Source organism: Arvicanthis niloticus, chromosome 12 (assembly GCF_011762505.2).
Source record: "Arvicanthis niloticus isolate mArvNil1 chromosome 12, mArvNil1.pat.X, whole genome shotgun sequence".
NCBI classification, from domain to species: domain Eukaryota; kingdom Metazoa; phylum Chordata; class Mammalia; order Rodentia; family Muridae; genus Arvicanthis; species Arvicanthis niloticus.
Genome location: NC_047669.1, coordinates 30,107,003 through 30,122,791, shown reverse-complemented (window position 1 = coordinate 30,122,791; position 15,789 = coordinate 30,107,003). Strand labels below are relative to the sequence as shown.

At 39.1% G+C, this 15,789-nt stretch overlaps 1 protein-coding gene across 15 annotated transcripts in view; it reads right to left on the bottom strand.

Moving 5' to 3' along the window:
• Positions 1-15,789, bottom strand: part of Ccdc191 (coiled-coil domain containing 191) — a 66,971-nt gene that overhangs the window by 10,119 nt on the left and 41,063 nt on the right. For 6 of the 15 annotated variants that reach the window (XM_076942965.1, XM_076942958.1, XM_076942961.1 and 3 more), the window contains 5 exons: positions 13,789-14,035; positions 9,445-9,905; positions 8,704-8,816; positions 6,587-6,669; positions 5,777-5,878 (listed from right to left, as the gene is read on the bottom strand). In XM_076942965.1, the coding sequence (XP_076799080.1) occupies positions 5,777-5,878; positions 6,587-6,669; positions 8,704-8,816; positions 9,445-9,905; positions 13,789-14,035 (1,006 nt within the window). Of the gene's footprint in view, positions 1-949; positions 1,127-5,776; positions 5,879-6,586; positions 6,670-8,703; positions 8,817-9,444; positions 9,906-13,788; positions 14,036-15,789 lie in introns of those variants that run through there. The other 9 variants (XR_013113584.1, XM_076942963.1, XM_076942964.1 and 6 more) reach the window with 5 other exon arrangements.

Genomic DNA, 15,789 nt, shown 5'->3' with positions numbered 1-15,789 from the left:
TGCTTCAGTTGTTGCCTTGGCTTCCGTAATCATGGTCTGTAACACACAAGCCAAATAAACTCTCCTTCCTCAGGCTGCTTTTAGTCATGTTGTTTATCGCAGCACTAGAAAACCAAACCAAGACACATGTCCTTCACATGCATAACTGGGCTTATATTTTGTATTCAGATAAATAAATGTGGTTGTCCCTGAGATAATATGTTATAACAATAGTTGGGTTATTCATCTACCTAGAAAATATGGTACCTTTACTTAACAGTCTGCTGATAAATTCAGTGAGCAAAACACCTGCCTACTAGAAGTTAAACCAGAGTTCCCTCAAAGACATTCAGCCACATGCATCCGACAGAGAAAGTCCCAGCAGGTACTGGTTCTGGAGTGCCATTGAGTTTTGTTATAGGAATAGCATCACCGTGGCCTTGGAGGTGGTGTCTGCGTTAGCTATATGAAGTCTACAGGGGGGCCAGGCACTGCTTGTGCAGAATATGATGTCTCAAAAGCATGAAGACCATGTGACAAGCAGAGTGGGCAAGCTCGCTGTGCACAGCATGTTTGCACAGAAGGAAAAGGAGACAACTGACAGGTACATTTAGACCTGAAGTCACTCTCAAGGAAGGCTCAATCACAGTCAGGCAGCAAATGTACTGCTCTCAAAGTTAGAAGGTTACAGTCTGGGAACTAGTCTACGTGAAAAGGCTTTTTGTCTGTTGCTGTGGGCTGGCATTTTTTAAAAAGAAAAGGTTTGGGATTTATATAGTGAGATAAAACATTCTCCTGGTCAGTAAGTTTTTTAAAAATAATTTTTGGTTTATTCAAGCATTTTGCTTCTAACAAGAAAAGAGCCAGACCAGAGGTCAGAACTAATGTCTTCTCATGAATTGACCTGAGACATCTAATCATCTCCCACACTGGAGAGAGAGGCACGATCTGGGAGGCACAGGAGCATTACCTGAGAAGGCGGAAACTACAGCTACTGAGCTGCTAAGGCAGAGGTGTTGGTAAAGTGCATCCTGTGAGATGGTAAGGCTCACAAAGGTGGTCCACGCTCCTGTAGATTTCTCCTCTAGGAACCCAATATGTTTCCACAAAGATGACAGAGAGATTAAGATGCCGTTTCCTGAATAGTCTGTCAAGGGAGAGAAGCAACAGCCCAAACTGCCCTGGGCATTCTTCTTCCCAAGAATGAAGGCTCTCTGCTTGTACCACTTGGTATAGAGTGGGGCCCACACTGTGTCACGAGGGAACTTTGAGAAGTCTGCCAGGTATGATCTCTTCCCACCAACCAACTGCTGTAGGGAAGGGCTCTAGGTCACAGAGAAAGGGGGAAGTGAGGTGCAGCAATACTTCAACCGCAGAGCAGGAACAGAAACTCCAGAGCCAGAGCTGGGCACGCCCAAGACTGAAATGTAATCAGAGTAGAGAATGCTTCCCCTCACACCCACCTCAGCATCTACTTACAAACCCTGTTATAAAACAGGAGGAGCTGGAAAGAACATGGCCTCTGGGGAGCAGCACAAGGTGAAGACCCAAAGCCAAAGGCACTGAAAAAGTGAAGCCTCTAGTGTCCATAGCAACAATAAAAGCTAATGGTAGTAACCATGGCAACAACAAACATCAAACAAAGCCCAATCCCTGCCTAGATTAACACAATATCCATATTAAAGCCCCACCCAGTTGAATTTCTATCTCTCTAAGCAAATGACTGCCTTCCAACAATAACATATGAATGATCTATCAAAAGATAAGAATAAGGTCTAAAAAGATAAAAACCAATCATCAGAACAAGACAGACATGACAAAGATGCTGAAGCTATCAGAATTTTTGAAAGCATTTGTGACAATATTAGAGAACTGGAGGAAAAGTGGAGAAAAGATAGACATCATTCAGTATCAGGTGACTGCAGAACACATGAAAACCATAGAGTTCAGAACAAAAGTGCTAGACAATAAAACATGGGAGCAGAAATGAAGAGGGTCTTCAATGTACTTATTACTAGGAAGAATAGCTGAAGAAAGAACCTGACAATTTGAAGTCATAGTAATTGCAAAGTAGCAAGAGAGTTAAAAACTGCCACATCTGAGAAACACTGGTGTGACTGAGAACTGGGAAGGAGAAAAGAGTCAGCTAAAATATTTGAATAACAGTGGGTAAAAATATGTTTAAAGTTTGTGATAAAACACAAAGTTGTATATCTAAGAAGCTTAAACCTATTAAGGCAAACAACTGAACAAATCAACCATATCTAGATAAACTGTATATTTAAGAGAGTTAAAATGAGACATAGTCTTAAAGATGGGAGAGGGAAGAAACTCACCAACTGTTACAGACTAAAGTCCTTATGTTGAAACCCTAACTCTATCAGTAAATGGATCTGTGTAAGAAGTGACAAGTGCCTAACCTGATAGGATTAGTGTCCACATAAGATATTCCAGAGCGCTCTTCTCTCTCTCTCCTCCTGAACCTGTACCAAAGGAAAGGTCCTGTAAGGACATGTGGCACTGAGGCTGTCTGAGAGGAAGGAAGCAGGTTATACTCTGAGGGAATCTGCCACCAGGAGCAGAATGGTGCAAGTTCTTCAGGAAGAATAATATATGACACAGATTAAGAATTTACATCTGTACAAAGAACACTAGAAATGGAAGGAAGGTAAAATCCAACACCCCTATTATTACTACAGCAGCTGTGTAAGTCAGGAACTTAAGCAGGACACCTAGTATTTATAGCGTAATACAAGAAAAACAGGACACACATGACAAGAGAAAATAGGAGAAAGTAAAATGTGAGGATGGAAAGATCTCAGGGACATGGAGTGTGCTATGATTTGAAGATGGCTGGAGATTATTAAGCACCAGACAACACAAGAAATATTCTTAAAAGGAAAGCAAATAACTCAGTAGAGGAGATAAGATGCTTACTAAAGTCAGAGAAGACAGGAAGAAAGAGATGTGAAGGACAAGGACAACCGATAGGAGACAGCATACTTTAATTCAATTATGTCGGTGCCATTTCAATGTTAGTAGAAGAAAAATAAGGAAAACGTTTGCTAAAAGTCAGACTCCAGATTGGATAACTCTAGTTTGCTTCCTGTTCTGGTAAACACCATGACCAACTTTCTCCAGAAAGCTGAGGAGAAAAGATCATTTTCAAGCTCATTTTGACCAGCCTTAGTCTGACCCAGAAATGAAACAAAGACAACACAACAACAGAAAATATCGGCAGACATTCCCGAGGACATATCACTTTCTAAATCCTCAACAAAACAGTAGCAAGACAAGTTCAATATTACATTAAAAGTATCATATACCACATCCAGGTGAAATTACTCCAGGAATGTAAGGACTATCTGTACACATCAGTAAATGCAATACACTATTTTAGGATAAGAATAATAATTCTATGATCATCTCAATAGATGAAAACATTAGACAAAATTCAATATCCTTTCATAATAAAATTTCTCAGTGAATTGAGTATATAAGGACTGCTCAAGGATGACTACATAGGATGAACACAGGAATATCACATCCAACAGCTTAAGAGTGCTCAGGGGAATTAAGTTTTGAAACAGATTTTGAGACAGAGCCCAAACTAGCCTTGAACACATTATTAACAAGTTATATACATCTGGACTGATAGAGCTAAAATTCAAATTGTCAGAACATCTGCAAGCAAACAAGATGGGATGTGTATAATAAATAAACTCTCTGATCCAAGAATAGAGCTAGAGATATCAATTGAGTTCACCTTGATTGTATATGAAGGATGGTTATAACCAGATGTGTATGCGTGGCCTAATACATGTATATCATCTATATCAATATCCTAGAACCAGGACTATCCCAGTAGCAACTTCGTACTCACTGCCTAGCTTTCTTTGCCAGATACCGTGTAGAACGAAGGAATCTTGAAAAACATGTTTGATCAGAGGGCCTGACAGTGAAACTGTGAGAAGAAAAGCTCCAAAAAGCAAGGTGTTCAGAAAGCAGAGAAGTACAGGGCAGACCCAAGGAAACCAGGAGCCAGTCTCAAAGAGTCTTCTAAGCCAGTCAAAACCACAATTTAAACAATAAGTTAATAACAGTATTTTATCACCCAATGTGTAAAGTAAATATACAAGAATCCATAGTTATATAAACAACGACAGAATAAATAGAGGATGTGACCAACTACATTTAGAGAATTCTTGGTATTCACTGTAGATATATCTCCACAGAGGGCATGGGGCTGAGCTGCATCTTCCTCATGCCTTGAGAGAATACTGGACTTTAATAAATCACTTTCCAGGGATAAAGTGTGAAAAGGGAAAACTGGAAAGTACAGTGAGGAAACCTGTCAAGCACCTGCTAACTCATCAAGTACACATCAGAAGATGCTTCATCTGGTCTCATGTACAGGGCTGCCGTGTGCTTAGGACAGAGTGAGCATTGCCTTAAATAAATCTCATTAGCACAGGGGAATTGTCAGAAAAATATCAAATATAAATGGAGGGACAATTTTGAAATATTCAGACAAGTCATGACAAAAGAGGAAAGATAGAAGCTATCACAGCCCAGAGGGCGCTAAGGGGACAAGACAGCTTCAGGGATGTGTTATATCCAAGTAGAACTTGAATATTTATGGAAAAGCAATGTCTGCAGTAATGTGTTCATGATGACATCTAATGAATGCTTCATGATGATATTGGAGAGCATTAAATGGGGAAGATATACAATATGATACTATCCTTTCAAATTTTCTGTAAATCTGTATTAATCCAAAACAAAGATTTAAAAAAAACATCGTTGTATTTATAAATTAGCCCTGAAAAATTCTAAAGATACTCTACTCATGGTAGAGTCTAAAAAGAAAGCAAGTTTAAAGCTATACATACCTACAGGCAGACAGTGATCAATCTGTTAATAGAGAGGGGAGATGCACAGTGAGAAAGGCCTAAAGCCGACACTGAGATGCTTCTGTAGGAGACTAGTTACTTCTTAGTGTTGAGCTCAGAGATATTTTCTATTTCCTTTGTATTTTTTTTTTTTTACAGTGAACAGCTTTGAGAGACAAATTTGTTATAGTGTATATTTTTTAAATTATTTTGTTGCTTTACAGTAGTATGACCTTAAATTGTTCCATGGTTTGTTATACCATGTGTTATAAAAAAGGGACTTGCAGTCATATACATATTACTTTGGTATGTTACATCTCTTTTCTGGAGACTCATAATGTCTGGGAAGATGTCAAAAGTTTTGGGAAGTCAACTCATTAAGGAACTTTGTTTATCTTAAACAGCATTTTCTAAAACCATCTGACTACCGAATTTACACTTTCTCCAAACAACTTACTATTTCAGGAACTACTAGGACGACATGGAACATAACACATGTTGGGGAAATGTGTTTTAGAATCTTTCACTAGTTTTAAAGGAAAGAAACAGCTGCTTTTAGGATTTCTTATGTTGATTTAGAAAAGGATGAAAATGCTTCCACTGTCTCCAAAATTTATGTGTATTTTGCCTCATATGACTTCTTGATTCTTTTTGTTCTGTGCAGCATCCAACAATGAATACTACTGTATTTTCTCCAAATTTAAGGCCTAGCATTTAATAACTGGCTTTCCCAGCTTCTCTGAAATGTGTTTTCTTCTAATTGTCCATTGCTCTATCTACCCATTCACCACTTTTGCTGAGAGCATCCTATGCCCTAGGTACACCAATGGCCAACACAATCATGAGGAGAGAGATCACTAGTAATGGGCCTCAACAAATGGGCAACTGGCAAAGATTCTACTAACCATCTTCTTCAGTCTCTTTTCCTCTCGTTTTCTCTCCAGCTGGGCTTCCTTTTCTTCTGCATCCTTCTTTTGGCGTTCTTCCTCTTGGGCCTTTAACTGAGCCTGAATGAAATCAGAAGACAGAAAACTCAGAACCCTTCCTATGAATAGCAAAGGAGGTCTTTGGTCCTGAAGCAGTAAAGTATCTACCAAATGCCTGTCCTCCTCCTAGACTATGTATGCATTTTGTGACAGGAGGGAAAGACTGAACCTGCATGACCTGCATGAACTTAGGGGTCTCTCTGGAGGAACCTTCTCCTGCCCATGAATATAGTCACTCTACTCTCATGATAAAAAATGACTACTGTCAGTTCTTACTTTCACTTGTGAAATAGGGAGTCTGGTGTGAGGAAACCCGGTTAGTCCACCTGAAACAGAATTGTTATTTTTCTCTTATAGATGCAAAATTTCCTTCTGACAGTCTAGGTCAAATGTTGGAGGATAAGAACTACTATCCTTTGCAAAGTCTTTGGGTCAACATACAATCAATATACAATGTATCCATATACAGCATACTAAATTGTGGTTACCTGTGCACCTTCCAATATGCTAGCTGCCATTCACTTTTGTAACATTTCCTTTCTGCTCTGCTAATGATGTTGAGTAAGATCGTTATTATTTTCCTAAAACTGAATTCAGAGGGGTAGGCCACAGCCTTTTTGAAGTTGCTCTAACTCTACCGTTACAGGAGGCATGGACACAAAAGGTTCCAGGTTTTGAAATCTGAACAAATCACTTTTCTTGCCTCAGTTTTCATTCTGAATTTATTACCAATTTGTCTTCTTCTTGTTTTTTCTTCCTTTCTGCCAAGATCTGCCTACGTTCAGCCCGTTGAATTGCTCTCTCTTCCATAGCTAAAAAATAGTAACATAGTCCCAATATAAAAAAACTATGAAGCACTCTGTAAAATAAATGTCTCCATATTCTATTCACATTTAGAGTTACCATTAGAGTTTTCTTGTAAGTTGAACCTTTTGACATATGAAACTTATTTAACTCAACAGGTTAAAGATCTAACATCAGCAACAATGAATAATATATATGCTCATTGCATTTCTTTTTATATTTCTTTAGAATATATTTCTATTGGTTTAAATAAGACAATGCTCCTGGAAGGTGTACTTTTAGTATATGAAATCCAGAAGCCATAATTTTAATACATTGCTGATGAACACACATACAAAAATATACTTCAGCTAATGAGTACTTGGAGAATAGAAAATTCCTTAAATTTCCTCAAAATTCACTTATGTGAGGCTACTCATTTTCTGAAGTCACCACCCATGCATCTGCACTCATGACAACAACAAGAAAGCTAAAGCTGGGGTCATGGTGAATCTATTCCAATGTAGTTTTAAGACCCAGGCACCCAGATGGGCAGGAAATGGAAGTGAACCAGGCATTTGGAGAACTGGCATCAGAATGATTTTGAGTGTCAGACTCCTGTTCTTGACAGTTTATTAAATATCGATCCAAAAGAAACAAATGTGCAAGATGGTCTGATAATATGACTGTACTCAGGCAGGGCTGGCCCAGGCAGGGGCATGGGCATCAGGAGCATTGAGTTCTGCTCACGAAGCCAGCCCACTGTTACTTTCAGTTCCTTGGGCCCTGTTACAGAGAAGAGACTTTAAGTCCAAGTTTTAAGAATTAATAAACAAAAACCTCAGCAAGCTATTTCTCACAGATATTAACTGTCTGCTTTGCCACAGAGGATTAGTGGTGGTAGCACAGATGGCAGGGAGACTGTCCTTAAGAGAAGAAATAGACTAGAGATTAAAGTGAAGAGCCAGAGAAGCACAGGCTCGGCAATACATCTCTCTCCATCTTTCCTAGATTGAATCATTAAAGTCTACTTAAGAAATAGACTGGGATTCTGAAATAGCTAAGTCATTGATCAAACAATAATTTCAAAAACTTATCACAATGAACTGGACATTTCCTGATCAGCCTTAGTGGTGGGCAAGGACAGCATCAACTGCTGTCCTGCCAGATGGCTGGTATATAGCCAGGCAATCTCTTTATTGACAGGAACTGACTAGAAGCACAATGTCCTTCAGATGTCAGTACTTCTTGCTAGGGCAGCAATTTTACAATAGGTTTTAAAACCTCAGATTTACAGAAATCTATGTAACTGTCAAAGAACTCACCACCATGTGGATATACATACACACACACAAGAGCAGTGTGATGAACTCAGTCAGCAGGATTATAAGCTGAGTCCTGAGGAATGCCTCTAGTCTTAAAGTATTAGTTTTTAAATATAAAGAGTTTCATATGCATCTAAATCAAATTAAACTATCTGGTTTATACATTTCATTACCAAAATGCTACTATTAAAACATAATGCATCATAGAGTGACAGAATAACAGGACTTGACTTGCTATAAACCCATCAGTATTTTGGCATTGATGAAGTATAATGGCAGATGAACTTTATCAATGTTTATTTAGCCTTAGCTGTCTCTCAGGGTTTTCATTTGTGTAACTCCTCCCTTTCCCTCACAATACAAATCTCAAATTAGGTGAAAAATGATGGACCTTTCACAATTCTCTCTCTCTCTCTCTCTCTCTCTCTCTCTCTCTCTCTCTCTCTCTCTCTCTCTCTCTGTCTCTCCTTCCCCCTCGCCCTCCCCCCCCCGTGGTGTGTGCACATGTGCACACAATCATGCACGAATCGTTATGGGAAGGCCATAAGAGTTGGCAGAAGGGGAAGGAAAGAGTAGTGGAGCCCCCTGGTGCACCCCATTTCTCCCATGTCTACAAACTTTGGAATTTTCCCAGGCTCTACCAAGTGTCAAAGCCTAAGAGCTATAAGCACCCAGCCCCAGACACACACTGCTCCAGCAGAAAAGGTAACCATCATGAAAACCATGGGGCAGTCTTGCCTTTCAGTAAGGGATGGGGTGCTGTCGGCTGCTTTGGGGGCCTTTTGGATGCAGAAAGAGGCTTTCTGGAATCAGTTCTACTGTCTTCACACCTAGGGGATGAAACAGATGAACTGAAAGAAAATAAGGAGAAAAAGACAAGAAAGACAATTGTGATCAATAATTACCTCCTTCAAAGCCTTTATATCGGAGAAACTCATAGCACTCTACAAACTTGTAACTCAGTTAACAAGTTATACCCAGACTAAAGTCTGTCTAAGGACAGCCCTACCCTCATCAATTCCTCTCCTAAACCACCTTCCATCACACACACTGAGGATGTGTCAAGCACAGTTAGAACCATCTTAAGTGACTTTGGGGGAAAGTCTGAAGATAGATAGCTTTACTGTGAACAACTAAAAATTCATTGAGTCAATTAGCCAGCCCTGGGGCTGGTCCTGTCTGCCCTGGTTTCTCAGCATTAAACATAATCAGAAACTCGAAAACTTAGTTAGAACATGTCTTTTCTCCTTTTTGACATAATTCCAGAGTTCCTCTCACAACTACCCAGGGCTCACTGTATAATAGTATCCATCTAGGCAGCCATTTGTTTTAAATATCTATGGACACCTGGCATGGGACAGCCTGCATACGTGAGGTTCTTGGCTTTGTGAGTGGACAGGAAGCCAAGCAAAGATATTCAGCAGCCCTCTTCCTCAAAGGAAAGCCCTCAAATGCGTTGTTCTGACCCTGCTGACATACTTCAGAAGCCTCTGGCAGGTTCCCTGCAGGTCCTTTGCTCCTCTGGGATTTGACTGAAGGCAGCCCTTTCCTTCTGTGACTGCTGTGGCAAGCTCAGCTGCCCACCGGGCCTCGGCCAAACGCTGGCTTTCCTTCAGCTTCTCAATGGTTTTCTGCTGTTCCTCAAGTTTCTTCTTTTGCTTCTCAATCAGCTGTTGCTGGTAGACATGGCGATAGTGGAAATGCCCCACGCAGACAGCTTCTGCTTCCTGGCTGGTGGTCCCAGGCGTTTCACAGCTACCAGGCTGTGCAGGGGGTTCAGCTGCTGTAGTCTTGGGCTGCTTTGGGCCAGGTGTGCTCCCAGAGACATGTGGGAGAGGACCCTGGACATTACCCTTGGTTGTTCTTTCTGGGGAATGGCTGAGTATACCACCACTGCCCTCCACAGGTGGCTTTTTCCACAAAGGGGACAAGATAGTGACCTAGGAGAAAAGATGATATTCCAATTCAAATACTGATGAGATGAGACCCTGCCTTGATCTCACTGTATTGTTTTGTTCAATGACACAGCTATGCTGCACCCCAGCTTGAGCTGCTCTCTGCTCTCCAGGCCTGAGTATCTCAGACACCATCAGCCTTAGCATGGTGAGCCACTAGGAATGCACCACTGGGCTGACCATCCAGAGTACATGGGAGAAAGTGGTCAGAGCTCAGACAGCTGTTGTCATGGGCCAAGGCATCCTTTTGGGTTTTTGAGACAGCATTTCATATAGCTCAGACTGACCTGGAATTAACGATCTTCCTGCTTTCCCCTGCAAAAGTGCTGGACTATATAGGCATGTACCATCATGCCTGGCCTTTTCTTATGTTTATTTTGTAAACAAGCAATTTTATTTCTTTCATATTATAAAATTCTTTAATGTAAAAATTGACTAAATTTTGTGGAAATCTGAAAAGTTTTCCTCAAAGATGTTTGAAAACTTCCTTCTTCACTGTACATACTTAAAGCTTCTAGAGTCTAAATGTGTGTATGAATGTATGTATATTATATAGTAATTTCTGATTAGGAGAAGAAAAATATTTTTGCTGACTTTTTTTCACTTAAATGTAACAACAGTAAGAACTTAGTTTTAAAAAAAAAAAAAGGTTTCTTTCAGCTATTACTTAAGATGCAATAATTCTGTTATTTGAAGGCCTCTGCTGCCTCTTCTAAATTCATCCTTAAATAAAGTACAGATGCAAGTTTATTTCAGCATCCAAGTCTGATTTAGAGACTAGTCTCCAGCTCTTCCCCAACTATCTGTTCTGGGGAGGTGTCTGGAAAACCAGGACTAGGCAAATATCTGTACTACCTAAGAACAATTTTATTAAATAGCTTGTATTAGCATACAACAGAATACCTTTCAAAGATGTAAACTTCATTTTTTAGACAGGATTCATACTTAATGACAAGTTATCTGGAGAAGAAGGAAGAAAATCATTCCTAACCAGCAACATAATTTTGGCCAACACTCATGTCAGGTTAGTATGTCTCCTCCAGAATGTCTGAGGCACGAGCTCACATCTGATCAGCTACCGATTCTGTCATATACATATGTATGTCATGTATGTCATGGCATAAGCAGGAAAAACCCAGTATCAGAAGCTTTCAGCACTAACAGCATGCCATCCTTAGGTACTCAAAAATATATTTCATGATGAAGGAAATGCTTTCTAAGACCTAGCTGGAAAGATGTGATACATGGAAACTCTGACATGTTAAATACTTTTAAAAATAACCTTTTATTTTAAAAATGTCAGTGGACATTTATTCATGAGAACACCTGCTTATGTAATTTAGCATCAAGCAGGGTAGATGTTTTAGGCTCTTTTAAACCTTGTGATAATGACATGTTATTAACCCAGCAAGACTACATAAAAGCCTTGAGTACAGCTAAAAGATTTCTTTTGGTTCATGGTAACTTCTGAAGGTAAAAACAGGAAAATGAAACAAAAGCTTATTGGTACAGTTTGTACTTACTAGAAAGGTCAGCACAGCCTGGTCTAATCAAAGGAAACCACCTATTAGGTAACTGATAATTCCAAAAAAATTTCTCAAGATATAACATGTTCGGTCATTTGTTCTTGGCACATGAATTCCTATGATTGTATAATTACTGAGCATCTAACTGAAGATTCTGTATTTTCATTTGCTCATGTTTTACTGTACATCCCAGAAAAGATGAAATTTATTTTGTGAGCTACAAAGTCTATTTTAGATATGTACGTATATATGTATATTATACAGTATTTTTTTTGTTTCACACAGGAAAAATATTTTTTGCTGACTTTTTTCATTTAGAGGTAACAACAGTAGAACTTGGAAAGAAAAAAAAGGTTCCATTCAGCTATTTCTTAAGATATAAATCTTTTCTGGGTCTCAATGGAGACAAAATTATCTAGCTGATATAAAGGTAGATAAAATGCCTGGGGGAAGGGCCCAAAATGTTACATAAGCCCCAATAAGCATTCTTATGATCCTTCTTTGCTGAGAGACTACACTTAAATGAAAGCCAGTCTGCTTGCTTGCAGTAATCAGGGTATAAAGCAAGGCTGAGACCCTCAGGTGCCCAATTTAATTTTATGTGTCTGAGTTAAGTACTTAACGGCACTATGAGCAGGGTGGAGGCAGAGATCTTTCCTAAGGCTTTCTAACAAGACAAGTGCAAAAAGCAAGAAAAACTATCAGGAGTGACCTCATAAAAAATGAACAGCTGGGCACAGCACCAAACTCCGGAACCAAATCAAGAAGGCGAATGACCAAGTGGACAAAAAGTCTGTAGCACGCATAATAATTTAAGCATCAATAGTCCTAAAAATATAAAGGAGTAAGTGACCTATGCCTGCCTTTCTATATCCCTGTCTGTCTGTCTGTCTGTCTGTCTGTCTGTCTGTCTGTCTAGCCAATATAAGAATGTTTAACCTTACAAGCAATAAAATGCAAATGATAAAGAAATGATAAGATAAAAACAAAACACACATTCTGTCTTAAAATATTTACCCTAAGTAAAGCAGTATGTATATATGCAAAGACTTAGCTACTACTGGGATCTTTGGTGAAATACTGTTTGAAATAGTGCAAACTAAAAATAATATGAATTTCAGCATCCCTAAGTTAAACAACTCGTAGCTTAGGTTTATTATAGAATGTCAGGTAGGCACTACAAAATGATAAGAGACGTGTAGACCATAATAACCAGGGTAGGTATCAGGTCTACCTGAAGAACTAAATTACTAGTGCCCCATTCCCAGAAATTCTGATTAGCAGGTCCAGTTCCAAGAAATACTTTTAACAAAGAACTATGGCTAAGGTATATTTAATAACATAAAAATGTTCATGTTCTATTTAGAAAATTCAAAAGATGGTTATAGAAAAGCAAAGTAGTTACATTTGTATTAAAAACAAACAAACAAACAAACAAACAAACAAACCACCACAGAACAGCCTTACATAATACCACATGTGGAAAGTAAGGCAAGAGGATCAGGAGTTCAAAGCTGCCCTTTGCTACAGAATATATTTTAGGCCAGCTTGCACTATATGAGACCCTGTCTCAAACAAAACAAAGTATAGCCTTCCTTTTCTTGATTATGGCAGACTAGCTTTCTTCAGTGACTTAGATGAGAAAAATTTAAAGCAAAATAAAATGTTAGCAATAACAAATTTATATATGCCTCTACAGGGAAAAGAATAGATAGCTATACTTCCATGTTACTAGTGGTTAATTCCAGATGATGGAATTATATGGATTTGGTTGTTTATTGAGAAACAGTCTCATTACATAGCCCAGACTGGCCTTGAACTTACTAAAAAGCCCAGGCTGACTTGGCAACTGCAATTACAGGTATATATCATCACCACTGGCCTTAAAAAACAATTCTTGGTGATTTTCTTCTACTGAATTGTCACAATTAGTATGGACAACTTTTATTAGAAAAAAAAAAAAACATTTAAAAATCCATGATGTCACAAGCTTATCCAAAAAGGACAGGTGTGTAGGTCACGTGGGGGCTCATGAATTGTCAGCAGTGCTTTACCCATCTCTTTCCAAAGGTCTTTCACTTAGCTGGGATGCAATGCATCCCTTTCTGTATCATGTTCTTACCAACGTCCAGCTAGCCCAATGCTGACATATAACTATTGAGAAAAAAAAAGATCAGGCTAAGAAAATAATCACATTGTGAGTGGTAACCACTGTGCATTGTAGCACCCCTAAACCTTTGGAGAGCCGAGAGGAGGCACTCCGATTGCAGATGTTATAAAAGTGTGAAGCTCAGATGCAAGTCCAGGGTAAACATGAAACCCAAACAAAGGGAACAGTGTACCTCTCCACTTCCTACTGGTGGGTCCACCACAGCTGTTGCCTCAGCAAGAGTGATACCTGATGACCCCTTAGAATTGAGTTTCCCGAGGGAGGCTGCCTTAAGCAGTTCATCCATTTTCTTCCTAGTTTGCTCCTTTGCAAGAGCCAGCTCCCTCTTTATAACTTCTGAATCATGCCAACGCTGCCATTCAGCAAAGCAGTATCGAAGAACTTGTTTCCGGTTAAACTCAGTAGCCAGCTGTTGTTTTCTAGGAGACAAAGCAAAAGCACTTCCATTCAAACAAAGAAGCCACTTACAGTGTTAGTGGATAATACAAAGGAACATAAGGTCAAATAAGTTTCTGAAATGCTCCATCTCATCATGTTACACTAAACAGAATTACTTTACATTCCTCAGGGAAGACTCTCATCAAAGGCATCAATACCTCAGCATTGCCTTCAAGAAGAAAACACAATTGTACTGTTCTACCTTCCCAATAAAACTTATTAAATTTTGTTATGTATACATGTAACTATTTTGAAAAGAAGAATGCATTAGGGAAAGAGAGATTCAGGTAGGGATGGAAATCTAAGGCAGGTAGTTAAGAGAAAACTTAATAACCTAACCATATCATTACTCATTGATGCCAATAATTAAGACTTATTAAAGTCTAAGTGGAACTCTGAAGATGATCTTGTTAAAGACCTGGTTAGGGAGAGAAGCACTGAGGAGGACTCATTTACCAAAGCCCTGGCCTGAATGAATGACTCTGTTTGAAGATACCAGTTAAGCACTAGATACCTGTGAAGGGAACAAGCCAGGCTCCAGCCCTGATAGAGCTCATCCATCACCTAAGAAACAGCTCTTTTTGGCTCCTGGAACCTTCATAAATATAAGTGAACCTGCCTGGTTGGAGTTAGGAGTAGACATCATTGTATATCCCCATGGGGATCTTCTCCAGGAGACAGCATAGTGGAAGCTGGTCAAGAATTCAAGCCTTGGGACTGAGAAGAAGCATTTGCCTCGCACCTGTAGGGTCTGTAGTTCAGATCCCAGAACCCCTGTAAGCACCAGGTAGGTGTGGTAGCCTGTCTGTAATTTCAAAACACTGGAAATGAAAAGGAGGAATCCTTAGAACAAGCTGGCTAGCCAGACTAGCAGAGCTCTGGCCTCAGCAAGAGACCTTGACAATATAGAAGGTAGAGAGCAATCTAAGACACATGACAGCAATCGCGAGCCTCTACCTGCATACATGTGAACATCTCGTATGCAGGTCCCACACACACATATACACATACAAACACACAGAATACAAGACTAGAGGTTTCTTATATCTACCTCCTATTGGGCGGGGATGGTTATCACCTTAACCTTGGAAATTATGTGATTAATTTTGTGGAATCAAGTGTCCACTTGGAGACTTAAAATCAAATATTATTTATTTGCCTTCTTAACTTTAGCTTGTAATATAATACGTTCTCCATAGCCCTTTTCTGTTAAACACTATCTATGCACTCTAGGGTCCTATCAAAAAAATCATAACCATTTAAGTCAGTGAGTATGGAGACTATTTTTTATAGACTTTTAAAAAGAAGATTCATTTAGTTTTATATATGACTGTTTTGCCTGCATATAAATACCTATGTGGACCATATGCATATATATAGTACCCACAGAGGCCAGAAGAGGGCATCAGATCCCCCTGGAACTGGAATTACAAAGTCTGTGACACCCCCCACACACACACTTGTAGGTACCCCAAACTGAATTCAGGAATGTCTGGAGGTGCAAGATCATTAGGTGCTCTTAACTGATGAGCCGTCTCTCCAGACTGATTTCTATAGGTTTTTTTTTGTTTGTTTTTTTGTTTTGTTTTTTTTTTTGTTTTTTTTTTTTGTTTGTTTGTTTGTTTTAATGTTTAAATGACTCTGACCTTCTCTGCTGGTTAACTACAGTGAAAAATGTTACAATGTAACTTAATATAGAAGTTTCTGTATAATCTTAAGTGAAACAAAAGTATAT